Source organism: Perognathus longimembris, chromosome 17 (genome assembly GCF_023159225.1).
Source record: "Perognathus longimembris pacificus isolate PPM17 chromosome 17, ASM2315922v1, whole genome shotgun sequence".
Lineage (NCBI taxonomy): Eukaryota > Metazoa > Chordata > Mammalia > Rodentia > Heteromyidae > Perognathus > Perognathus longimembris.
This window is the reverse complement of record NC_063177.1, coordinates 51408548-51434979: the sequence shown is the minus strand read 5'-3', so window position 1 is coordinate 51434979 and position 26432 is coordinate 51408548. Positions and strand designations below refer to the sequence as shown.

General features: G+C 56.2%; 1 protein-coding gene across 1 annotated transcript; it reads right to left on the bottom strand.

The window, feature by feature from the left end:
• Window positions 1-759: 759 nt before the first annotated feature.
• On the bottom strand, window positions 760-20884 carry Dnai2 (dynein axonemal intermediate chain 2). Its single transcript, XM_048365774.1, has 13 exons — window positions 20815-20884; window positions 17052-17245; window positions 15288-15449; window positions 14715-14836; window positions 12443-12585; window positions 11754-11867; window positions 9192-9331; window positions 7755-7877; window positions 6473-6696; window positions 4711-4846; window positions 4053-4199; window positions 2876-3103; window positions 760-883 (listed from the first exon to the last, which is right to left on the bottom strand). The coding sequence occupies exons 2-13, from the start codon at window positions 17232-17234 to the stop codon at window positions 797-799; spliced, it is 1809 nt and encodes a 602-aa protein (XP_048221731.1). The 5' UTR covers window positions 17235-17245; window positions 20815-20884; the 3' UTR covers window positions 760-796.
• Between the last annotated feature and the right edge of the window lie 5548 nt (window positions 20885-26432).

Below are 26432 nucleotides of genomic sequence, written 5' to 3'. Positions count from 1 at the left end.
CCCCCCGGTGTGTGTGTGTGGGGTGACCTCCTGGGCTCCCGTCCCAATCGGCCCCTCCCCCAGCGCTGCAGCTGGGCCAGTCCCTGCACCCCACCCGCGGCCTCCCATTTTTCTTCTCTGCGGAATAAAGACGGCTGCGGCGCGCACTTCGCCAGAAAATTCCAGAGAATTGCATGAGCAACCTTCAGAAAGCACCCGGGACGGGATGTGTATCAGCACCGTCGATGTGGTGATTATTGACTTAGAGAGTTTTACAAGCAGTAAGGTAAGAAAAAGCATGCAAGTGTCTGAAGCCAGCCAGCCCCCGCCCCCCCCACCCCATCCACTTCCACACATCCACGGCGGGGGGGGGGGGTGGGGGGCCTCTGGTACAGATGTGAGCCCCAAAATGCTGGGAGGGCTGCTTTGAAAGGCCTAGAGATGTGAGGGACAGGAAGGTGGGGGAGGACCCTTCTTCCGCTCTGCAGGTGTGTCCGAGGCATGGCCACGGCTGGCGCCAATCCACCTGAGCTTGCACACTTCTGAGGGAAGGCGATGGCTGGGGAACCCGCAAGAATCAGACCCGAGGCAGTGCACCCTAACACGGAGTCAGCCTCGGGGCAGCAGAGACAGGGGGAGCCAGCACAGGAACAAGCCCTGTGTCTTTCCTCCCTGTAAAGGGGCGTTCAGGGCCCCGACGTACCCCCACAATGATGCTTCGGCTCCCCACGGTAAGACCAGGGCAATACCAAGAAGGGGGCAGGTGGGTGGGTAGGTGGGTGAGGGGTGGACCACGCGGGCAGCACTGGGCGGACGCCTAGGCCGTGGACTCTTCGTTGCTCTTATCTTCCTCCCCCGTTTCCTCTTCTATCACGTCTTCTTCTGTCTCCGTGGTCGGCTGCTTCTGAGGAAAAAGCAGACACAAGTCGGGAAGCATCAGGCTTTCTCCATCCTCCCGGATGTTAATTCCCATGTGGTTAAAAGCAGCCAACTTGTAGTGGGTGGGGGGTGTGGAGGGGGTGGGCGGGGCCCCGAGAGGCTGGCAGTCCCGTGTCTGTCACAGGCAGCCTCGAGCCCTGGGTTCCTCCTGGGTCCCTTGGCACTGTAGTGTGGACATGGCACCCCGCCGGCCTGGGCTAGCGTCACAGACACGAGGCGTGGGAAGCCAGCAGGGAGCGGGCAGCCTCCGCTCTGGGAGATGCTTTCTGACCTCAGAGACTAAGAGAGGGAGGAGGAAGCGGGGCGCCCGTGGCTCACGCCTGTCATCCTAGCTACTCAGGGGGCTGAGATCTGAGGATCACGATTCGAGGCCAGCCTGGGCAGGAAAGTCTGTGAAACTTTCATCTCCAATTAACCACCCCGAAGCCAGGAGTGGAGCTATGGCTCCAAGTGGTAGAGCCTTGAGTGAAAAAGCACAAGGACAGTGCCTAGGGCCTGAGTTCAAGCCCTGGTGCTGGTGTGCGTGTGCACACACACACACACACACACACACTCCAGCTGCGTAAGGAGCATATTTAGGGGTACAGGGCATGAAGCACGGTTCCTGTCTGCCACGTGGCACGGCAAAGGTGTCCCAGATCACTTCGCCTCCCTGAAGGGCTGGACCAGCTGGGGGATAATGGCTCGAAGGAGACCCAAAAGATCCAGGAGTCTGGGGTGACCTCTGACACACTGGGGGCCCCACCCACCTCACTAAGAACCAGCATGAACAAAGCAGCACCCAGCCAAGGCCTTCCACGTGCACCGAGCACCACAGGCTGACTCTGGGGCCCGTGCGCGCGCATCCGGGGGGCCCTCTGGGTTCTCTTCTTCCCCATCCCCCACCACGCCATCAGCGCCAACCTGGCCAAGACACTCATCCTGCAAGCTGCATTCTCGATACCATCCACACAGGTGATCGATTCCCCCCTGTCCCGGTTCACCATGCCCGAGGCAGCCAGTCTTGGATCCTGGAGCGCTCTGGTTTGGTCTATTTTTCCCTCCTGCCATGCTGACCTTTGGCTCTCGGCCATCTTGGCCTTGTGTTTCTGTAGGTCCCTTCACGTCTACGGGTGAAGGTAGACGAGGCCTTCCTTTTCTCCTGTCCTCTAGTACAGAGGAGGGTTCAGAAGTAACCACACATCCTGTCCCTCTCTCTCTCTTTCTATTGTGGTGTGTGTGTGTGTGTGTGTGTGTGTGTGTGTGTCTGTGTGTGTGTGTGTCTATGTGTCTGCGTGCTGGTCCTAGGACTTGAACTCAGGACCTGGGTACTGTCCCTGAGCTACTTTTTTTGCTCAAGGCTACTTAGTGCTCTACCACGTGAGCCACAGTTCTACTTAAGGCTTTTTGCTGGTTAACTGGAGAGATAAAAGTCTCACAGCCTTTCCTGCCCGGGGTTGGCTGCGAACCTTGGTCCTCAGATCTCAGCCTCATGAGTAGCTAGGAATACAGGCATGAGCCACCAGTGCCCAGCCAGATGCCAATTTTACAGCTCCATCTCCTCATTTTCCCAGATGGAAACTGAGGACCCAGGAAGTAAAGCTCGAGCAACAGAGGAAGAAAAAAACCAAAAACTGTTTGAGAGCTAGGGCAGAGGGCAGAGGCACAAGTCATTCTTCTGACGCCAGAATAGCAAAACCAACATGAACAGGACCTCTTTCCTCCACAGGCCTCAAGGCTCTGGCACCATGTTCAAGGTGCGTCCTCCATGGAGGGGAAGGTGTAGGCCAGGAGGCGCTGAGCAAGGCCCCTGCCCTTAAGAAGCCTGAGGTCTGACTGGAGAAAATGTTCCTCAGGAGATGGGAATCCCTCCCACTTGTCAGATGGACAAGTGAAGGTCCAATCAGGAAGGCTCCCTGGGAGCGGCATTACTTAAGTCCCGCCTCCCCACCCAGGCCCCTGCCGAGGAGGCCCTTACAGTCTTTGCCTTCTTCTTCATGGCCTCCACTTCCTTCCTCCTCATCTCCATCTGGATGACGCTGAAGAATTCTTCCTCGGCCGTGACAACCAGTTCATCCATGTTTATGGCCAGCCCTTCATCCCTGTGGTCGTCATCCTTGCCCTCAGCCCTGCCTTTCTCCTTTAGCCGCATCTCGCGTTGCCTGGCCTCCAGAATCTTCTCCCGCCGGGTCTCCCGCTCAAACATCTGGGACACACAGGACAGAGTGAGGTAGAAAAGAGTAGGGGCTTTAACACGGGGCTAGTCGGGTGCTGGTGGCTCACACCTGTAATCCCAGCTACTTAGGAGGGTGAGGTCTAGGGATCAGGGTTCCAAGCCAGCCTGGACAGGAAAGCCTGAGAGATTCTTATCTCTAACAAATCACCCCAAAAGCCTGAAGTGGAGCTGTGGAGCTCAAGTGATGGATGAGTACTAGCCTTGGGAGGAAAAGGCACATGGACAGGGCCTAGACCTTGAGTTCAAGCCCCAGCACTGGCAGAAAAGACAGAGGAGAAGGGAGGGGAGGGGAGGGGAGGGGAGGGGAGGGGAGGGGAGGGGAGGGGAAGGGAAGGGAGGGGATGAGAGGGGAGGGGAGGGGAAGGGAAGGGAGGGGAGGAGGAGGGGAGGGGAGTGAACACGGGCTCTGGAGGATTGGGGCAGGGATGCGAAGTTATTCACTTCGGGGAGCATGGAGGTAAAGCCCATCCTTTGGGCCCCAGCGCGGTGGTAACATCCCCGTCTCTGGCAGAATCAGGGAGCTCTCCCAGGCCCAGGGACTCCATCCTGCTCTGCACCTCTGCTGCTGGGGAGCAGGGAACTCAGGGTTTGGGGGCAGCGAATTGCAGTGCCCTCCTCCCCCCCACACCAGGCAGGTGACTTCCATCTGTCTTCTGCATTGAATAGCCCTGCTGTCAAAACATTCTGTTGTTTGGGATCAGCCAAATGGACCCAGTCAAGCGTGGTGATTTACAGCCAGGAAATGGGGGCCCTGAGAGGACAGTGCTTTGGGGGGGGGAGAGGGCTGAGCCAGGCCAGGCGGCCCCCCGGGGCTGCCCCAGGAGGCAGGGGGGGGGGGACGGGGGACGCGTCCTTCTCAGTGCCGTCCTAGGTGCCAGGACGGAGCACGGCTCAGACCGGGCCTTGCCCCAGCACTTACAGAGGAAGCGATGTTCTTCTCGTTCCTCTGGAGGGTGGAGAGTCCGCTGCAAACTTCCAGAAGGGTGGTTGTCCCCTGCTGGGAGCCACAGGCAATGAAACACCCGTTGTCCTGCACCCGGAGGCAGAACAGGGCCTCGTCGCACACCTGCCGGGGGGCAGCAGGGGTCAGGGAACAGAGGAGGCGGCACAAGGACACCCCGTGCGATCACCTGACCCCGGAGCCTCGCCCTCCGCCCCACGCAGCACCCCTGGGGGACCCCCACTGCCGGAGGGGGTGACATCTGTTGGGAGACTGTCAAGATCGTTGGTCTCCGCGGGGACGCGGTGACTCAGGCCTGCAATCCTAGCTCCTCAGGAGGCTGAGACCTGAGGATCATGGTTCAAAGCCAGCCCAGGCAGGAAAGCCCGTGAGAAGACTCTTATCTCCAATTCACCACCAAAACAAGCAGGAGGTGGGGCAGTGGCTCAAGCGGTAGAGCACCAGTCTAGAGTAAAAGAGCTAAAGGACAGTGCCCAGGCCTTGAGCAGCCGTGGCCAGACAACACACACACACACACACACACACACACACACACACACACACACACACCTGTTCCAGGACTGTCCAAGAAGCACCTAGATAGATGCACAGGGAGAGAGAGGGGCATGCATGTGACCTTGAGGCTGAGGGCGGGGTCACACTGCTTGAACACGATGTCCCAGATGTCCAGGGTCCCATCCATCTTGGTAGTGAAGAAAACCGCGGGCCTCACGGGGCTCCAGGCTCCGTCGGTCAGGTAAGCCATGTGGTACCTGCGGGGGGAGGGGGCAGGCCTTCGAGTCAGGGCCCCTGGCGGGGAGGGACGGACGGACGGCCCGCTGAGCCACAGCTCTGCTCACCCAGGCCCTCCTCCTGGGCTCCAGGGCCTCAGGGCGTTTTCTGGGCTGGAAGTTCTTCCTCGGGTCTGACTCGTCACAAGGCAGCCCTCGCCATCCACGGCTCACAGGCCGCTCTTCGCGGGGATGCGGGGGTGGTCAGGCGTGGGCCTCCCTCCGCAGCTAGCAAGGCGGCAGGCGCACCTGTACTCTGGGAGCTGCGGGTGTGGAAGGACTCCGGGGAAGCCGCAGTCCTGAGATCCCAGGAAGGCCGCACTTCCTGTTCACTTGGTTTGGGTTTCCTGAGCTCTTCTGAGTGAACATAGAACTTAATAAAAATAAAGGAAACCAGCCGGGCACTGGTGGCTCACACGGGAGAGCCGAGTGACCTGGGAGGCTAAGATCCGAGGATCACAGTTCAAAGCTCAGCCCAGGCAGGGAAGGCCATGAGATTCCTAGGTCCAGCGAAAAGCTGCAAGTTGAGGTGTGGCTCAACTAGTAGAGGGCCAGCCTTGAGCAGAAAAGTTCAGGGATAGCACCCGTCCCTGAGTTCAAGACCTAGCATTGGCATATGCGCGCACGCACGCACACACACACACACACATTTAAAATTAATTTAAAACTAAAAATAACCGTCCACATACACATGTACATATATGTACACACAGGGTAGACAGTTCAAGTCTTCCACTCAACCCCGTTTTCCCTTCCTGCCCAGCGTTACAGCGGAAGCTGGTCACAGCTGATGCTACGTTTCCAAGCCAAGTGTGCAAACAACTAGACTACACACTAGAAATGATCAGGATAAAAGAAACACTGGAGATTTCTGACAGGCACTGACTACCTGTGAGTGCAAATATATTCCGAAAATTTCAGCTAAAAAAAAAAAAAGATTCATTGCTTTTACTGACATTTAAATCTCACTGTAATTCTGGGTTTTGTTGTTGTTTGATTGATTTTTTTTGTGTGCCAGACCTGGGACTTGAACTCAGAGCCTGGGCATTGTCTCGGAGCTCTTTGGCTCAAGGCTAGCACTCTGCCATTTTGAGCCAGAGCTCCACTTCTGGTTTTCTGGTGGTTCACTGGAGATGAGAATCTCACAGACTTTCCTGCCTGAGCTGGCTTTGAACCATGATCCTCAGATCTAAGCCTCCTGAGTAGCTAGGATAACAGGTACAAGCCACTGGTACCCACCCAGCTTCTGTCTTTTTATTTGCTGACTTTTTTTTTTTTTTGCCAGTCCTCAGGCTTGACCTCTGGGCCTGCGCACTGTCCTTAAGTAAGGCTAGCACTCTGCCACTTGAGCCACAGTGCCACTTGCAGCTTTTTCTGTGATTTACTTGGAGATAAGAGTTTCACGGACATTCCTTCTCCGGCTGGCTTTGAACCACAATCCTCAGATCTCAGCCTCCTGGGTGGTTAGGATGACGGGCGTGGGCCACCAGTGCCTGACTTTATTTGCTAGATTCTCTCAGCAGAAATGTCTCTGAAGCGGCCCTCGGCCCCTTCCCCTCACTACACCCCATCCTGGGGACCCCTGGCACCCCACTCCTTCCTACTCACTTGGTCCACATAATGGACGACTCCCGGCTGTCTTCGGACCAGATTCGGGCTGTCCAGTCGCCGACGGTCAGGAAGTTCTTGGGGTAGAAGGGGTTCCTCTGGAGGGCGTAGATGGGGCCATGGTGGCCCGAGAAGGTACACACGATCTTCTCCGCGGCGGTCTTGGCCTTGCGGTTGCAGGAAATGACGATCCCCTGCTCGGTGCCCACCATGAACTTGGTTGGCTGTGGAGAGGGGGATGGGCATGGAAGGTCTCACTCGATGGGCAACTGGGGCGGGGGGGGGGGGGGACTGGTGCCTGGGGCTCTGCCAGTATTCCCCAGGCCCTGGGCCTCAGGTCTGCTCAGGCTGTGCGCTGGCCCTCCTGGAAGCTGTCCCGGCTCTTCCCAGCCTGGGGAGAGCTCCCTCTGGGGAGCCTGCTTCAGGACCCCACGCGTCCTGAAGCCATCCTTGGCTCTTCCGGTCCCCAGAGACCATCTTAGTGTCCATTAAGCAATTAGCCAGAAGAATCCTCGAAGAACTGTGTACAGGTGGAAGAAAAGAAGGCCCAGAGAGGTGTGTGGTGGCTCATGCCTGGAATCCTAGCTAGTCAGGAAACTAAGATCTGAGGCTCAAGATTCGAAGCCAGCCCTGGCAGGAAAGTCCATGAGACTGTTCTCTCCAATGAAGCAGTAAAAATCCAGAAATGGAATTATAGCTTACGTGGTAAAGCGCTAGCTATGAGTAGAAAAGCTCAGGGATAGTGCCCAGGCTCTGAGTTCAAGCCCCAAGACTGGCACAAAAATAAACAGACAGAGCCAGGTGCCGGTAGCTTGTACCTATAATCCTAGTGACTCAGGAGGCGGAGAACTGAGGATCACTGTTCAGAGCCAGCCTTGGCAGGAAAGTCCGTGAGACTCTTCTCTCCAAATAACCACCAGGAAACCGCAAGTGGCACTGTGGCTCAAAGTGGTAGAGCCTTGAGCTGACAAAGCTCAGGAACAGTGCCTAGCTAGACCCAGGGTTCAAGCCCCACAACTGCTTCCCCCCACCCCCCACCCCCCCCCCCCAAAAAAAAATGATAGATAGGTAGGTAGACAGACTGACTGACAGACAGGAATGCACTGGGAGAATGGTGGCCTTCCTCAAGGAGTCCTGCTGCCCTCTGCTGGAAGGCTGCTGTAAAGCCCACTCAGAAGAAGGGCTCCAGCCACGCAGGGTCGGCCAGAAGAGATGGGGAGCAGGCGTCACAGTCGTAGCCTAGACGAGGGACGTCAGGGAAGGCAGAACAAGAAACACTCACCAACGTCGACTCGAACTCCAGGGAGATGGCGCCCAAGGCATTTTCCAGATTCTCCTTTCTGGTAATGTCCATGATCACTACCTCGGTGGGCTCACTTATCTTTCGGATGTCCCACCACATGACCTGGCAAGGAGGGCAACGGTAAGGCCCCCGAGGTCTCTCCCCCCCACCCCCCCGCCCCGACTTCCCAGAGCACCAAGGATGTGGGCCACAGTGGGTGTGGGCCCCACAAGCACACAACTCTCTGAGAACCTCTGCTGTGGGCCCCGGGGTCCCACGCCATCAGCAACAATGACAAGCTGCCAAAAGAATTCCAGGTGCAGGGGCCCCACCCCAGCCTTGCCAAGTGTGGGCCTGAGAATCTACATTCTTCGGGGCTCCTCATACAGTGTGGTAAAAGGCAGACTCAGGATGTGACTCAGTGATAAATGCTGCAGACAGATCTGCTCCCGTGTGCAAATGCTCTAGGTATCGACCGTCTTCTTTTGCTACACATTTTCCCATAACCACAAAATGCAAGATCCACTTAAATAAATTACGAGGCAGCTGGACCAGGCCGACCTTAGCAGACTTGGGGCAGCGGTTTATGACATGGGAGACCAACTCGGAAGGCAGAGCTGGAAGCTAGAACCCCGGGGAGGGGGCCGGGGGTTGTGGAGAGAAGGAGGCAGGCAGGCATTTCCTGGACTGTCGGTTTCTATGGTCGGGATTTTGTTTGTGTGCACATTATGGTGCTATCAAAACAAAGGGCTGGGGGCTGGGGTGGGGGTGGGGTAGCTCAGAGGTAGAAGTGCTTGCCTAAGAAATCCTAAATTTGATTCCCAGAACTGCAAAGTAAGATAGAATACAAAGAAACAGCTTCTAGATGATGGTGGTGGTGGTGTGTCTGTCTGTCTGCCCGTGTCTCTGTGTGTGAAAGTAAATTGGAAGTAAGTCTCATGGAGTTTCTTGTCCTGGCTGGCTCTGAGCCAAGATCTTCAGATCTCAGCCTCCGGAGTAGCTAGGATTACTGATGCCTGGCTGGATATTTTTCTAATGCAATGCTGAGGACTGAACCCAGGGTCTTGCACATGCGCAGTGCTGAAGATTGAACCTTGCACATGCGTAGTGCTGAGGATTAGACCCAGGGTCTTGAACATGCGTAGTGCTGAGGCATGCGCTCAAGGCCTTGCACATGCACAGTGGAGGGGCTTGCACATGCGCAGTGCTGAGGATTGAACCCAGGGCCTTGCACATGCTCAGTGCTGAAGATTGAGCCCAGGGTCTTGAACATGCGCAGTGCAGAGGCGTGAGCCCTGGGCCTTGCACATGCGCAGTGGAGGGCCTTGCACATGCGCAGTGCTTATATCCCCTGCCACCCCACCCCCCCCGGGGTGATTCTGAGGGGAAGGAGGGAGCCGTGTGCCGGAGCCCTCCCCGGGCCTGGACGCCTGGTACCTGCCCATCCGTGGAAGCTGAGAAACACTCTGTGCCTGTCTTCGACTGCAGCCAGATACTGCCGTACACGGGGTCTCGGTGGCTGAACTCGATGGTGGACAGCTCTGCCACCAGGCTGCCCTTGCGTGTGTCCCAGAAGGCTGGTGGAGAGGGAAGCAAGGGGCGGTGAGGGCCCCGCAGGCCTCCTTCCCGCGGTGGGGGGGGGGTTGGGGGGGACCGCGGTGGGCGTGGGGGTGGGGAGAGCAGGGCTGCACGGACGGCCTCCCTGGCTGGAGCAGGTATGTCGATTCCCCCCCCCCCCCCCACCAGGATCAAAGCCAGGTCCTGCCGGATGCTGGTGGCTCCGGCGTGTAACCCTAGCTACTCAGGAGGCTGAGATCTGAAGACTGTAGTTCAAAGCCAGCCCGGGCAGTAAAATCCATGAGACTCTTACATCCAATTCACCATCAAAAAGCTGGAAGTAAAGGTGTGGCCTAAGTGTCAGAGCACCAGCCTTGAGCGGAAAAGCTAAGGGAGGAGGAGAGGTCTTGAGTTCAAGCCCCAGTACCGGTACCCCAGAGGCTACATTCCAACCGGCCTTGAGGTCTCTGAGTCTCCGGGAGAGAGTCCTGGCATGCGTTGCAAGCCTTCCGCACCGTGTTGTGTCCCTACTGTGTGCGGAGTGAGGCCTTCCACCGCGGAGAAGCCTCTGGGGATAGCTGGGCCGGCCCCAGGGGAGGCAGGAAGGGACCCGCGTGAATCACGCACAGGTTTTGATGGACAGGGTGCGGAGGGCAGGCCTGGGGGCGAAATGACTGGAATAACGAATACGCTAGAGGGTGGGCCTGGGACGGGACAGAGCAGGCAGAGGTGCAGCCAGACTTCCCTGTAGGTGACAGCACCCAGAGAGGCTCTGGTCAGAGGATGTGGGCAAAGAGAACGTGATTGATTTGAGCGTCTAGACCTTTCTTTGCTGTCTCCAGAGAGCAACTCAAAGCATCTTGGCCCTGCATGGTGCTTTGCCCACAAAGCCGAGGCCTGTCTGCTTTCTGTTCTCGTGGGTGGATTTGGTTTTCGTTTCCCTGTGTGTGGGGCACACGGGCCTGAATGCACTCGGCCCTTTCCAGGAAAGCTGCTTCGGCAGATGGACAGCATCAGGAACTCTGACTTAAGGGCCCCTCAAGTGGAGGCCTTAGCCAGGCCTTCGCTCTAATTAGTGAGCAAGAAGCTGGAAGTAGAGCTGGGGTTCAGTTTGCAGAGTGCCAGCCTCGAGCAAGAAAAAGCTCAAGGACAGTGCCCAGACCCCAAGACCAGCACGCACACGCGCATGCACACACACACACACACATGCACACACACACACACACAGACCTGGCCTGTGCTTTCTCGCTTGGCAAGCTTGGGCACGGCAGCCCCTTGGGGTCCTGTGCCCCCAGATACTCTCCCGGCCTTGTCCTCTGGCAGCGCGGCTCCAGAGCCGGGCCGCCTGCCCTGAGCACTGAAAGGGGACACGAGTTACGAGCAAGGCCAGGCTCCTGAAGACATCATGGCAGCTCCGCTCTGCGCCAGTCCCTCTAGAGTCCCAGCACCCAGATAATCTGGCAGGGAAACTGACCGGGAGACCTGGTCTGTGCCTCTGCTTCCCCAGGGAGGGGGCTGCGGCTGAGGGGGAGGCCGAGGGCCTTAGCAGACCTGCCTGGCCTGGCCCAGAGGACTCCCCCCGCCCTTCTCCTCCCCTCCAACCATCAGAACCATCTAGGTCTCCCCATGCCTCTCCCAAGATGGGGTTCCACAGTGCTCCCATCATCCCTTTAGAGTTGGCCCTGTCAGGGCTTGACACTTGCCGGGAAGGGGCTCTATTGCTTGAGCCATGTCCTTCGACTCTTTACGTTGCGCTGGCTATTTGAACTTTGCATTTGCTTGCCTTGTTTGCTCAACTGGTGCTCTACCACCCAAGGCATGCCTCCAGTCTGGCTTTTGGCTGAAGATGGAGTCTAGTAGACTTTCCCGCATGAGTTGGCTTTGCGGTGTGACCCTCTGTATCTCAGCCTTTTTGAGTAGCTAGGATTCAGGGTGTGAGCCGCCACATTCAGTGGCTCTGATCACTATTACAACTTTACCTTGTTAGGATAAAGTTGACGCACAGAAGGGTTACTGTTCCATCACTCAGGGAAGGAATACATTTCTTTTTGGACAGTGTCACTCCTTCCTTCCCTAGCTCTGATGACTCTGGAGATAAGAGGCTCATTTCCCAAACCCCCCCAACCCCCCCCCCCCACCAAGCCAGCAGGGACCCAGATCCTGCAGGTCCCGCCTCCCCCAGGAGCGGGAGTGGCAGGCCTCCTGCTCTATTCTGAGCTTTATTTTTTGCTGTGGAGATGGGGGCCTTGTTTGCAGGGGGGGGGGGGGGGTGGGTTCTAACCTCCATCCTCCTGAACAGCCGGGATTCTAGGCCTGAGCTATACAGTACCCGGTCTTGAATGATAGTTTTTGAAACCTTTTTGATTTCATGCTAATCTTAGGCTTACACAGAGCAATCACGCCATGGCTAGCTGTTGGCTGAGCGCTGGGGCCCCTTCTTACCTATCTGCCCGTTGTAACAGCCCCCCAGCAGCACGTGAGAGTCTTTGGGGTTGTACTCCAAGGTGATGAGCGGAGAGGAGGGCTTCAAGGCAAGTTCGGGCCTATTGGGGTTTTCTATAGACCGGGAAAAAAAAAAAAAAAGAAAAAGAAAAGGAAAAGAAGGGTCTCCTCAGGCTGGAACAGGAAAGGACAGAGCCAACTGGTTTAACTCCTTCTATAGGTGGGGTGGCAAAGACGCCAGGAAGCTCCCCTTCTGCCTCCTTGGCACTGTCCCCTGCCCTCTTTTTTTTGGGGGGGGGGGAAGTGCAGGTACAAAGATTTGAACTCAGGGCCTTGCACTCAAGACTGGCGCTCTACCACTTGAGCCAGAGCTCTAGATCCGGTCCTTTGCTGAAGGACTTTCCCGCCTGGACTGGGATGCTCCTATCTCAGCCTGGCCAGTAACTACGGTGACAGGTGTGAGCCACCGGCCCCCAGGGGCCCAGGTTCGGTCCCTAGCACTGGAAGAAAAACACCCATGACAAGTGACCTGCTCCTGACCTGGCTCTGCTGGGCAGCACTGGAGCCCAGGCAGGGAAGGGACTGGACAGGACAGGACAGCAGCACCTTCCCTCAGCCCTGTATCTCTGACCCTCCTGCTTGCGGCTGCCCCTCCCCCCCCCGCAGGACCCTCCCCCCTCTCTCCTCACCCAGGTCCCAGATATACGACTCGTAGCTCATGTCCTCAGGCACTCGCTGGAAATCCAGGCACGAGTAGGCCACTGCCAACTTCCTGTTGCCATCCGGGTGCCAGGAGAGGTGCGTGGCTGTCCGCTTGATTTCCTGGGGGTCCCTTCGGAGGGGAGCAGGGAGGGCAGAGGACTGGAGGGCAGGGTTCCCCCAACTCCTTCTTGAATAGATCTTTCTTTTCCTTACAAAGCTCCAGTATAGCTAACAAATAAAGTTGTCAAAACTCCCATAAATGGAAAAACCCTCCAAGCCAGCCCAGGCAGACAAACCTGGGAGACTCATCTCCAGTGAACCACCAGAAAACCGGAAGTAGAGCTGTGGCTCAAAGTGGTAGAGCGCTATAGCCTTGAGCTGAAGAGCTCTGGGACAGTGCCCAGGCCCTGAGTTCAAGCCCCACAACAGAAAGGAAAGGAGGGCGGGAGGGAGGGAGAAGACAGGGGAGGGGAGGGGAGGGAAATGGAAAGGCCACATTGTTCACTGCTCCAACTATATGATGTTACGGGGTTCGAGGGAGGGAAGTCCCTGTCCCTCCAAGAGTCCACCACGCAGAGACAGTCTCAAGCAAAAAGATGGATTTATTGGGGAAGCAAAAAGTGGAACTGACCGGCCAGGGACTCAGCACAGACTTGGGAGCTGACACCGTGACCCCGAGCAGTCCTCAGATTGGGGTTCGTAAAGGTAAAAGCTTAGCACAGATGTCAGGGCTTGACGCAGGGGGTAGAGCAAGCCATTTACAGAAGCAGAGTTTTGGGGTCAGGTTGACCTAGTCTACTCCCCCCCCCCCAACATTTCCTACCATGCTTCCCTCGTCAAGATGGAGTCAGCCCTGCTCCCTACAACACATGACATTCTGGAAATGGCCAAACTAAAGAGACGGTGAAAGGACCGGCCGGGAGGAGGCAGGCGGGGCAGCCTGGGGCTCGAAGACTTGCCAGGACAGCGAAACCACTCTGTAGAGCAGAGTGTCACCGGTGGAAACACATCGCTTATTCCACGTTTGTCACAACCCACAGACGGGGACCAATCCCAAGGGATCCCCAACGATCATTTCTGCAATCCTGGCTATTCAGGAGGCTGAGATCTGGAAGATCACAGTTCAGAGGCAGCCCGGGCAGAAGAATCCATGCGATTCCATCTCCAATTACCCTCCATGGTAAAGCCAGGATGGAGGTGTGGCTCAAGTGGTACAGCACCAGCCAAGCAAATAAGTGGATTAAGAATGAAGTTCTGGGGCTGGGAATATGGCCTAGTGGTAAAGTGCTCGCCTTGTATACATGAAGCCCTGGGTTCGATTCTTCAGCACCACATATATAGAAAAAAGCTGGAAGTGGCGCTATGACTCAAGAGGTAGAGTGCTAGCCTTGAGCAAAAAGAAGCCAGGGACAGTGCTCAGGCCCTGAGTCCAAGGCCCAGGACTGGCAACAAAAAGAAAACAAAACAAAAAAGAATGAAGCTCTGAGTTCAAACCATAGTACCAGCCCCCGCCCCCAAACCCCCTGAAAGAAAGTAAATAAAATAAAACAATAAACTGTGGTCTTTGGGGATCCCATTCGTTTTACCAGCAGCATAGTACTCCCTAGATGTGCCAGAATTGCCGGGCAGTCTGTACCGAGGGACTTAGCTTGTGCCAGCTCTGGCCAACACACACACACACACACACACACACACACACACACACACAACTGCGGCAAGGGGGCTGGGGATATGGCCTAGTGGCAAGAGAGCTTGCCTCATATACATGAGGCCCTGGGTTCAATTCCCCAGCACCACATATACAGAAAATGGCCAGAAGTGGCGCTGTGGCTCAAGTGGCAGAGTGCTAGCCTTGAGCAAGAAGAAGCCAGGGACAGTGCTCAGGCCCTGAGTTCAAGGCCCAGGACTGGCAAAAAAAAAACAAAACACAACTGCGGCAAGGAATTCCTACATGCAGGGATTTCACACACACCACAGGCGTTAAGTCCTGTGGTCAAGCTGCCCTCCTTGCGCGCGGGACAGGTGGCTTGTCTGCCCACCACGCTGCAAGGTCCCAATGTCCAGCGCTTTCGGCCGACTCCACGGCAAGAGCTCAGCCCGCCCTGCACACGTCGGTGATGCCCTTCCCCAGGGGCAGGAGTCGCGGCCCCGATGGGCACTTGTCACTCTAGCCCCGGTGAAGAGCAGCGGCGCCCAGGGCAGGGAGCGCCCACCCTGGGGCCTGACGGTGGCCCCCAGCCGGCTCCCCAGCCCAGCTACCTGAAGATGTTGATCGTTTTGGCGGAAGGGGCCTCCTCCGTCACCTCCACGGCTTCCTCGTCATCGAAATACTCCTCGTAGATGTTGATGGCGTTGTTCTGCTTGATGCAGTGCTCCATAATCTGGGGGGGACACACCCGGGGCTCCTCTGCCCATCTTTTTTTCTGTTCTTTTTGTTGCTACCAAGACTCGAACTCAGAGCCTCCTGCTTTCCCGGCTTGCTTGCTTGCTCTACCACCCGAGCCACACCTCCAGACCTGCTTTTTGGGGGTTATTTATTGATTTATTCTTGGAGATAGAGCCGAGTGAACTTCTTCTCCCTGGGTTGGCCTCAAATTTCAATCCTCTAGCTCTCGGCCTCCTGAGTAGCTACGATTACAGGAGCGAGCCACGGGTGTCTGACTTCGTCTGTACATTTTAGACGGGGGCAATATTCTCCCTCCCCCTCCAGTAGACACAGAAGCCCACCGAGGGAAGGAAGGAGCCCACAGCAGAGCTGTGTCAGGTTGGGGGACCCTGGAGTTGGGGTGAGGCCCACGGCTGCAGTTGGGGGGTGGGGGTGGGGAGGCTTACGGAGCCCAGCTGCATGATGGCATTGATGTAGTTCTCGTCCTTCTCCACCTTCTTCCGGAATCGGATGGTCTGTTCCAGCTCCAGGGGGTTCACGTCCTTGGGCCAGCCCCCCTCGACGTGGTTAACCCCCCGGGTCTCCATCTCGAAACGCTCCGTATTGGCCTGAACAGAGAGCCAGCAGGTGAGCCGCCACGGGTGAGAGGCACAGGCGGGAAGACCAGGATCCTGGGCTCGCGGGACCCCCGAGCTCTCAAGGATGGACGGGTGAAGGGCCCTGGCCAGAGCCACCCAGCAGGGAACTTTCTGGTCCGTGTGCCTGTGTGTGTGTGTGTGCGCGCGTGTGTGTGTGTGTCTCTCTCACAGGTGGCCTCCACAGCGCCACCTAGTGGAGCCAGCCGTTTGCAGCTGCTCCCCGGGATCATGGAAACCCCAATGGTGACCTGACCCAAGTCCTACAGAGCTCCGGCTGCGCAACCCATCACCCACCCGTCCCGTGAGATTCCACAGTGAGAGCACCGGCAGCCCCGCAGACGCAGCGCCACCGTGCACACTTGCTCCCCGGGTCCTCCTGGCACCGGGGCAAGGTTCCACCCGTGGGGTTTTCCTCTTTGCTTCCTTCCTTTCCAATGGGTGCCTGCCTGGCTTGGGTGGCTTTTTTTGTTTTCATTGACTCATCTGTTTGTTTTGCCACTTGAAGCCTTGCAAAGCGCATGACTTTAGTGGCACTGTCATGCGGCGTCCAGAGAGGGAGCACCACATCCTAGCTCCCTGGACCTGTACGCCGCGCCCATTCTTCCTCCCATTTTTGTTCTCTGTGTGCCCCAACTGAGGCTTGAACTCAGGGCTTGGATGCGTTCTCACTCAAGGCTAGCGCTCTACAGCTTGAGCCACATCTCCGCTTCTGACTTTTGGCTAGTTAATTGGAGATAAGGGGTCCCAGAGCAGACTTTTCTTCCTCGGGCTGGCTTAGAACTGTGATCCTCAGGTCTCGGCCTCCCGCGTGGCTGGGATTACAGGGAGAGCCACCGGTACCCGACGCCCCCTCCTTTTAAAGCCAGGGAGGGTCTGTGACAGGAGCCTGCGTGGTGAGCCCCGTGGCGGCCATGTTGTTTCGTGCTATGCCAAGTCATTTGTCCTCCACCTCCAAAGGGGAATTAGTCTGGGCGGAGAAGCCAATTCATCTAAACTATTTTATTTTCCCTTACTAGTCCTGGGGCTTGAACTCAGGGCCTGGGCCCTGTCCCTGAGCTTCTTTTTGATCAAGGCTAGCACTCTACCACTTGAGCCACAGCGCCACGTCTGGCTTTTTCTGAGCGATTCTTGGAGATAAGGGTCTCACGGACTTTCCTGCCCAGGCTGGCTTCAACCATGATCCTTAAACCTCAGCCTCCTGAGCAGCTGGGATTACAGGGGTGAGCCGCGGGCGCCCGGCACACCCAGCCTAGTTGGTGCTGGGAGCACCTGCACTCCTGTGGAAGGGGTTTTGGTTCAGTGGCTGCCATGCAGCTGCTGACCTCATCAGGGGTCCGATCCCTGGTCCCTGAGTGGGCATACCCTGGGTCATCCAGAACCCCACTCACCCTAGCTGGAACTTCCCGTGGGACACTCATGAGAGAGGGGTTCCGACTCCCCCAGAATTCCTCTCCCACAAACACCAACTGCCCAGAGTGACTCCAGGCACCGCGGTGGTTCTTGGGGTGACCCATCCCCACTCCCAGTGCCTGCCCCCCCCCCCACCGCCTGGGCCGTGGGGAGGGGACCCACCTCGTGCTCCGACATGCTGGCGGAGCACTGGATGCCCTTGTCCACTGGGTTGCGCTCCACAAACTGCGCTGCCAGGTCCGGGCTGGGGCTGATGTCGGTGTTGATCTCCGCCTGGCGGTCGGAGAAGTTGCATTGCTTCCCAAACTCGCTGCGCTTCTTGACGTAAACGTAGACGATCTCCATGGCAACGGCTGCTGGGGGGTGGGGGGGAGGATGATAGGGCTGAGGGGCTGCACCTGGCTGTTGGCCCCTTCTCCTGGCAGCAGCTCCAGCTGCTTGATCTGCCTTTCAAAGGATGGCAGAGGGCCCGACTGAGCTGGGGCGGGGTGGCTCACGCCCTTAATCCTAGCTACTCAGGAGGCTGAGATGTGAGGATCACAGTCCGAAGCCAGACTGAGGAAGAAAAGCCTGTGAGACTCTTATCTCCAATTAACCAGCAAGAAAGCTGGAAGAGGAGGTATTGCTCAAGGGGGTAGAGTGCCAGCCCTAAGTAAAAATGTCCAGGCACAGTGCCAGTCCCTGAACTCCAGCCCCAGTACTGGCACAGCACAAAACCAAAGCAAACCAACCAACCAGCCTAGCCTGATGGCAAACCACTCCTAGCGCCAACTTGAGTCGGGCTCTAGCGGCTTCGCTCTGATTGGAAGCAATAACAGAGGGGTAAGGAGATGCCCCCAATAGCAGGACACCCTCATGTCTTTTTGTTGTTGTTGTTGTTGTCAGTTGTGGGGCTTGAACTTGTGGCCTGGGCACTGTCCCTGAAGGCTGGCTCTCTACCACTTGGAGCCACAGCGCCACTTCCGGTTTTCTGGTAGTTGATAGGAAACAAGACTCTCACAAACTTTCCTGCCAAGGCTGGCTTCCAACGGTGATCCTCACATCTCCTGAGTAGCGAGGATTATAGGGGTGAGCCACTGACTCCCGATGTCTTTATTTTATACCAAGCTAGGACTTTGGGGGGAAAGCATGCAAAGTCAATTAAGTTCTTCCCCTGTTGCCTGTCAGAGGGAAGGCTGCAGGACCCAGCATTCATTCAGCCTGTCTGTCTCTCTGTCTGTCTGTCTCCCCCTTCCCTCCCTCTCAACTGTGAAGCAGCCAGCTCCTAGGGGACACAAAGAGGCTCCGGAGAAGGAGGAAACACCAGGAAAACAAAAATAGCCTCTTCATCCCCATCAGGTTTTTAACAATTTTGCTCTCCCGAGGCGGAGTCCTGAGGGAGAAGAGAGGCTTTGTCTTAGTTGGAGGCAGACAGAGCCGACATTTAAGGCTGGCCCCAGCCAGGGAGGACGGCCCATTCAGGCACCCAGCAGCCCAAGCCGGCAGGGCATGAAGATGAATAGAGAGAGAAGTCAGCCAAGCCGGTGGAGGGGCGGCTCTCCCTTTTCTTGGGTGACAATTAGTATGGGACGGATGTCCCCAAGCAAGACCAAAGCAGGGGGCCTGCAAAGAGGGGCAGCAGTTGGGTTGACTGTTGCCTGGGTATTTCGGGGGGGGGGGCGGGGTGACTGACCCCCCCGTGGGAACCTGGAGACCTAGAGTGCTATACAACGCCCTGATGAGCTGCAGACAGGGGAACCCAAAGGACTGAGGCTGTCTGGCCCCAGCACTCAAAGCGCACTGGTCGCTGGAATTCCTCCAGCGGAGGGAGTCACTCACTACTGGAATCCATTCACCGTGGATGTGGTGGTGGTGGTGGTGGTGGTGTGTGCCTGTAATCTCAGCCAACCTAAAAGATGCTTTCGCTGGCTCCTGTGAATTAACTAAAAGCTCCTCAACGTTTTGCCCTTTGATCAGCTGTTCGGAATTGCAGTCAACTTTGCAATCATCTTGGGCTTGAAGAAAGACTGCATTCACTGATTAGCATTGTGTGTGTGTGTGTGTGTGTGTGTGTGTATTCGCACATGTGTGCGCGCCAGACCTGGGGCTTGAACTCAGGGCCTGGATGTTGTCCCTTAGCTTCTTTACTCAAGGCGGGCACTCCACTCCTTGAGCCACACCTCGAATCCCGTGTTTTGGTGGTTAATTGTAGATAAGAGTCTACTGGACTTTTCTTGACTGGCCTGGCTTCAAACCCTGGTCCTCAGATCTCAGCCTCTTGAGTAGCTAGGACTACAGGCGGGAGACACTGGCCCCTGGCCACCATGTCTATTAATGTTGGCATATGGAACGAATGGCTAGACCTAACTTTGAACTCCTAGACTTTGGGCCTAGGTGTCTAAAACCCTGATTTCAGGAGGGCGAGGTGGAATGATTGTGATTTTGAGGTTTATCTGGGCGACATAGCAAGTCCCTGTCTTACACATTCCCTTTAACCTCCCCCCCCCCAAAAAAAAATCCCCCTTTGTTGATAGAATGAGCAAAGTCATTTCTGGACAAGAAAGGACCCCCGCAGCTTAGCAGGAAGTGTGTTTCTCCAGGGTGGAGAGAGGCAGGAAGAGGGGCTGGTTCCGGGCTGGTGGGGAGAGAAGGGGCGGGCTGGCCGCTGCACGGACCCACCATGGAGGAAGAGGGGGAGGAGGAGGACGCTTTCCTCCTGTCCTAACCCAGGGGCAGCCCCGGTCCGCGTGCCCAGGACTGCCCAGCCCTCCCTGGGACACGTGCTGGGGGGAGCCTCCTTCCTGCAGACCCGTGGCCTGGCGCACCTGGAATTCTGGGGTCCTAAAGGGACTCGCTCGGCCTTCGAAAGAGGCTGCCCTCTCTAGTCTTCCCCCGCTCACACCGTGCCCCTTCCCAAGCATGGTGGACAATGCAGGAAGGAGGAGGGTCAGGGCAGGTAGAGGCAGGAGGAGGTCCCAGAATCGGAAGAGCGACATAGATCTGTGTATCTTCCTCCCACCACGCTCCCCCAACAATGCTCAGAACTCTGTGTCCGGTGCGCTCCCTGGGCTGGTGTTCCCAAGCCCCGATGATGACCCACACCTGTCACCCTAGCTGGTGTGTGTGTAAGTTTAAGCCCTAGTACACACACCAAGGCAAGTGCTCCTCTACCACCTGAGCCACGCCTCCTCTCCCGTCTGAGGGGTGGCCTTCTTTACTCATCCTCCTATTCCCACGGCCCAGCCTGCCTTTGTCACCTGCTGAGTGTGTGACATTGACACCAGCCCTCTACCAGGGCTGTCTACCTCCTCTCCCATTCTCCCTCTTCCTCTCTAACTTCCAGAAACAAAAGCGAGGACTTGAAAGGAACAAGGGAAACAAGGGAAAAGCTGGGAGGGGAGGCCCTTCTGCAGTTCAAGAGAAAGAGCCAACTAGGATCCTGTTGCAGGAAAAAGCACTGCGAGGGCTATGAAGACCCACTGAGGGGGGTGGCGGACAGGGGCAGCTCTCCGCCCCGGGGCGCCGAGGAAAGGGTGCATTCAAAGCCTGTGCCCGGGAGAGGCATGGCTCAAGAGGTAGACACCTGGCCTACTAAACGCAAGGCCAAGAGTTCGGACCTCGGGATGCCCCACAGACGCTACCTAGCAGGTGCACATTGCTCTCTCTTTATTTCCTTCCCTCTCTCCTTATCCATCCGGAAGCCCTTCCGCTTCAGAGCGCGTTTTCCACCCATTCAACTGTAAACCAGCAGAGGGCCGGCAGGGGTGCAGGGGGCCGTGGGGCAGGGGTGCGGGACGCCCAGGTTGCAGGGTCCCCGAAGGGTCTCCGGGCCAGCGAGGACCCGTGCAGCGGCGGGCACTGGGCACAGGGGCCGTTCGTGCCCAGATGGACACCGCCACCACCGGGGGGGGGGGTGTATTTTGCACTAACTGGTGATGGTGATTACCCTTGGAGGTCCCTCCTCTTCACCGGCCACTCTCCTCTTCCAGCCCGGATGTCCCCTCGCCCGGGATCGGCTCCTCGGGTCGGGTCACTTCTCTCCCCTACTCCGCCCCCCGCCGCGCAGCGCCCGGGCCGCCGCCGCCGCGTCCCGTCCGGGGTCCCGCACGGCTCAAACCGCTGGACGCCGCCGAGTTTAGCGGTTGCCTAGCAACCCCGGCCGGGCCGAGACGCCGGCCGCTGGGGGGGGGGGCGGGGGCGGGGGCGGGGGCGGGGGCTCGGAGCGCGCACGCGCGGCCCGCGGGCCCCGCCCTCCCCTCCTCCCTGGCCGCCCACCGCCCCTGCTTCCGCATCCCCGGCGTCCCCACGGGCGCTGGCTGGCACGCGGCCCTTCCTCCCCGTGCTCCCGGGGTCTCCGCCTCTTCCCGGGCGAGGGTCGCGGGCGGACCTGCGCCCCCAGCCCCGCGCGCCCGGAGTGGAGTGGGGTTCACCCGGGTGCAGGGATGGAGCCGGGGATTCGGGTTCTGGCACGCGAGCCACCCATCCATCCGCAGGCAGGGAGGGAGGGAGGGAGGGAGGGAGGGAGGGAGCCAGGGGCCGGGGGCTGGGAACCGGGCCCTGGAAACTGGTTATGAGGTGCCGGGCGTGGGAAGAGCCTTGCGGCTTCAGGAAGCGGAGGACTCGGATGAAGAAGGGAGGGTGGGCGGAGGACGGAGGGGAAATGGGAAAGGCTGGTGGGAAGCTGGAGTCACTTTGCACTTACCCAGGCGACCACGATTTCTATTTGTATTTATTTATTTCCCCCCAGTCCTGACCTTGGACTGAGGGCCTGAGCACTGTCCCTGGCTTCCTTTTGCTCAAGGCTAGCACTCTACCCCTTGAGCCACAGCACTACTTCTGGCCGTTTTCCATATAAGTGGTGCTGGGGAATCGAACCCAGGGCTTCATGTATAGGAGGCGAGCACTCTTGCCACTAGGCCATATTCCCAGCCCCCGACCATGATTTCATAGAGGCTCCTGGCTCAGGCCTCTGTGCTGCCAACTTCTACCCGAAACTGTAAACTGTTCACTGGTAAGCAAGCTCTTGGCAGGCCGTCATGAGTGAGGTCATAGAATTAGCTCTTTTAAAATGGGGTATCTCTCAACCCTCCGCCCAATCAGCTTAATTCCTTGCTGAGTGCAACCCCTAGCCCCCCTGCCCATCTCCCAGACTGGACCCAAATCCACTGCACCCTGACAGCATCCCCTGCCCTGTACCTCCCCCACGCTCCAAAGAAAGAAGGGTTTCCTGGGGTTTGATTGAGCTCAGGGCTTTGTGCAGGTGCTGTGCTGCCGGAGTCATGCCCTGCAGCCCTTTTTGCTTAGGTTACTTTTGACCGCCATAGCAGGGATGAAAGGCCTTCATCCCCTTTTTCTCAGTTGAAAGGAGGTCTTGAGAAATTTTGTCCAGATGGGCCTGGAACTGCGATCCTCTTCATCTCCACCTCCTTCGCTTTCTTTGGCTGATAGTGTGTGATACGGTACTCTCGGGTGGGAACCATTTGTTCTCCCTCCTGAAGGTGTGTGTGTGTGTGTGTGTGTGTGTGTGTGTGTGTGTACTGCAGTCAGGTGACGTTTGTTGACTGCTGTTCAGGAAGGGTCACCCTGTGATGGCGGAAGCGTCCTCATTGTTGGAGTACTGGGGTCCCACACCATTCTCTCTCTGCAGTATCAAGAGTTGAAAGAGGGGGCTGGGGATATGGCCTAGTGGCAAGAGTGCTTGCCTCGTATACATGAGGCCCTGGGTTCGATTCCCCAGCACCACATATACAGAAAACGGCCAGAAGTGGTGCTGTGGCTCAAGTGGTAGAGTGCTAGCCTTGAGCAAAAAGAAGCCAGGGACACTGCTCAGGCCCTGAGTCCAAGCCCCAGGACTGGAAAAAAAAAAGAATGACAGGAAGTTGTCCAAGATGTTAAGTAGGAAAAAAAAAAACAAAAACCAATGGCAGGACCCTGTGTGCAGTGGGGTTGTATTTCGACAAATACTTTAGAGGAAGATTTGGAGAACTTGCTTTTCTCTTTCACGGCGTTGTGTTCTGGGTTGAGGATTCGGTAGGGGGAGATTTTTCATTTTCTCACACATTCTTGTGAAGTTTGGAATGTGTGCATTACAGACTTGTTTTTGTAACCAGAACAAAACAAAAAAATGATGAAAGGAAAGCAAGGCCTGGGGGCTGTCGCTCAGAGGTGGGGCCAGGGAGCCCTGGGCCCAAGCTCCCTCCACCGCTATAACCAAACAGAGAAAATCCTGGACAGGAAGCAGAACATTCCAGGCATCTCGTTGGCGCTTGGACAACTCGGATCTGAGCAAATCCCTGCTGACTGGGTTGCTTGCTAATCTGTGAAGTTCACGCAGCCCACGACCGGGAATTTGGAGAAAGTAAGAGGTCAATAAACATTTTAGGTTTTGTGGGTCAAGAGGCCAAAGCCAAATTTACTTTATAGGTGTCTATAAAGAAGACAGAAAGCCCATTTCTGTACTTTTGATTAATGCATTAAGAAACAGTCATTGAGGGCTGGGGATATAGCCTAGTGGCAAGAGTGCCTGCCTCGGATACACGAGGCCCTAGGTTCGATTCCCCAGCACCACATATACAGAAAACGGCCAGAAGCGGCGCTGTGGCTCAAGTGGCGGAGTGCTAGCCCTGAGCGGGAAGAAGCCAGGGACAGTGCTCAGGCCCGGAGTCCAAGGCCCAGGACTGGCCAAAAAAAAAACAAAAAACAGTCATTGAGGGGCTGGGAATGTGGTTTAGTGGTAGAGTGTTTGCCTAGCATGCATGAAGTCCTGGGTTCTATTCCTCAATATGTTAGGTTTTTAAAGTAGGTAACCGGTAAAGGAGAACGCCACGCGGTATTCAGGCAGGAAAGAAAGTTTATTACCGAACTGCTGGCCTGTGGCCAAGGTGATCCATGGCCGGAGAGAAGGGAGAGAGAGAGAGCGCGAGAGCAACCCCCACCCAGCCCTGCTTTATCTAGGGCAGGGGCAAGGGGTGTGGCCAAGTGGATTAGGAGGTGACCTCAGGGAAAGGGGAGGTAACTGCCTCTAGGTCTGCAGGTTACCCAGGTAACTGGGTGGAGACTTAATGAGGTGGGGACATCTGCATGTAGCCCTCAGGGAGAGGACCTAACAAATACCACATACATAGAAAAGGCCAGAAGTGGTGCTGTCACTTCAGTGGTAAAATGCTAGCCTTGAGCAAAAGAATTTGCTCAGGGACAGTGCCCAGGCCCCTGAGTTCAAGCCCCAGGACTGGAAAAATAAACAAATAAATAAAAAAAGCTAGCACTGGGGATAGCTCAGTAGTAGAGTGCATAATAGCAAAGTTATTAATGAGTGGGTGAATGAATGAATGTAAAAAACTAGCTTGGTATGGTGGTACATGCATATAGGCCCAGCATTCGGGAGACTTAAAGTGAGATGATCACTTCAGTCTAGAAGTTCAAGATCAGCCTGGACAATACAGTGGGGCTCTGTTTGTAACCAAATATTAAATTTATATGAAAAAAATAATGATTCCAAATGGGCATCAGTAGCTCGCACCTGTAATCCTAGCTACTTAGGAGGTGAGATTCTGAGGATCGCAGTTCAAAGCCAGCCCAGGCAGACACATCTGGGAGACTCTTAGCAAAAAATGCTAGAAATGGGAGCTGTGGCCCAAGTGGTAGAGCACCAGGCTTAAATGAAAAAAAAAAAATCCAAGTAAGAGTGCAAGGTCCTGAGTTCCAGGCCCAGCCGTGGCACAGAACCCACTGTCTTCGCTCAGGTCTGTAGTCAGGTGGCTGTCAGCTGATGGATGACTTCCGCAGGGTCCCTGGCTGCTGGCGCCATCTCCCCCGCCACTGCTTTTCCCCGGGTGAGAGGCACTGCCAGCCCTCTGGAGGGAAGGGAGGCGACACACGGGGTATCGACAGGGCCTGCGCTTTCCCACGGCGCCCTTCTTTTTTTTGTAATTTATTTATTAATTAAATTTTGTTGACAAGGTGTTGTGCAAAAGGGGTACAGTTACATAATAGGGCAGTGAGTACACTTCTTGGGATATCTTACACCCTCGTTCTTCTTTCCCTTCCCTAGGTCAGGTAGACATATATACAATACCCAGTGTACAAGAAACATATACAGTAGCCACGTGGCCTACGCCAAAGGAAAGTCACCTAGGACTTTAAATATAGCGTCAACAATAGAGTTTGCTTATCCTTGTCTTATACGAACATACGTACATAGCTTTTGAGCTATTGTGACCCACTGAGAGGTCTATTTTTGACCTTTATATGTTGAGTAGTTGTTTGGTTTTAGTTACATAATGCAAGGTCGCTGACCCAAACATGTGGGAAATACCCTTTGACCAGAAGTTTTTGGTTTCCCAGACCTGGTCTCTACTGTCTCCCCCTCCCCCCACCTTAACAGTCATATATCAGGGAGAGCATGCCCCTTTGTTTTCTGTGTTCTAGGCTTGTCTCGCTCAACATTATTTGTTCAAGTTATGACCATTTCCCTGTGAATACCAATATTTCCCCATTTCTAATCGCTATGTAGTATTCCATTGTGTATAGGTACCGTATTTTTTGGATCCATTCATCTGTGGAGGGGCATCTGGGTTGTTTCCATATTTGGGCTATTGTGAATTGTGCAGCGATAAACATGGAAGTACAAATGTCTTTTTGATATCTTGGGACCTGCTGTTTAGGATAGATGCCTAGGAGTGGCATGGCTGGGTCATAGGGTAGGTCTATATTGAGCTTTTTGAGAAACCTCTATACTGTTCTCCAAAGTGGTTGTACTAATTGGCACTCCCACCAACAATGGAGAAGGGTTCCTCTTTCCCCGCACCCCCTCCAGCATTTGTTGTTGCCTGAGTTCAGAGTATAGGCCATTCTAACTGGGGTGAGGTGGTATCTCAGGGTTGTTTTTATTTGCATTTCCTTTACTGCCAGGGATGTTGAGCACTTCCTCAGAAGGCCGCCCTTCTCCTTCCTGCAGGGGTCTTCCTCCCCAGCCCAGACAACCAAAGCCCCAGGCCCAGAGTCCTCCTCCTGGGAGGACCGAGCAGCAGGGACCTTCAAGACATGGAAGCAGTCACGGCAGTCTCCCTGCTCCTGAGATAGCTCAGGGGCTGGGCGGGGCTGCCAGAGCCCCTTGGGCTGTGTTCCCTGAGCCCTGCAAGGGCTGCCCAAACACTCTTCAGCAGCTCACTTCAGAGGCTCCTGGAAATGCTGGCGCACCGCTGGGACACAAGTGGACTCTTAGTCCTGAGGGAGAGAGCTGAACCCCAGCCGCTGAAGCAGCCCCCCCCTCCCCCTGCCAGCTGGGGCCTCTGGGAGATGCCACCGGCATAAGGGACGCTGTGTCTCAGGTGTCCCCGCTCGCTCCGATGGCCTCTTAGGGATACTGTGAGGTCTAATGAAAGACTAATACAAACCAGGGACAGTTCCTGGCACGGGGTGGGGACATTTAATCAATGCTTATTATTGGTCACCTAAAGAGCCAGGAAGCCAGGCGCCAATGGCTCACGCCTGTAATCCTACTCGGGAGGCTGAAATAGGAGGATTGTGGTTTGAAGCCCTCCGGGCCAGGAAAGTCTGTAATAC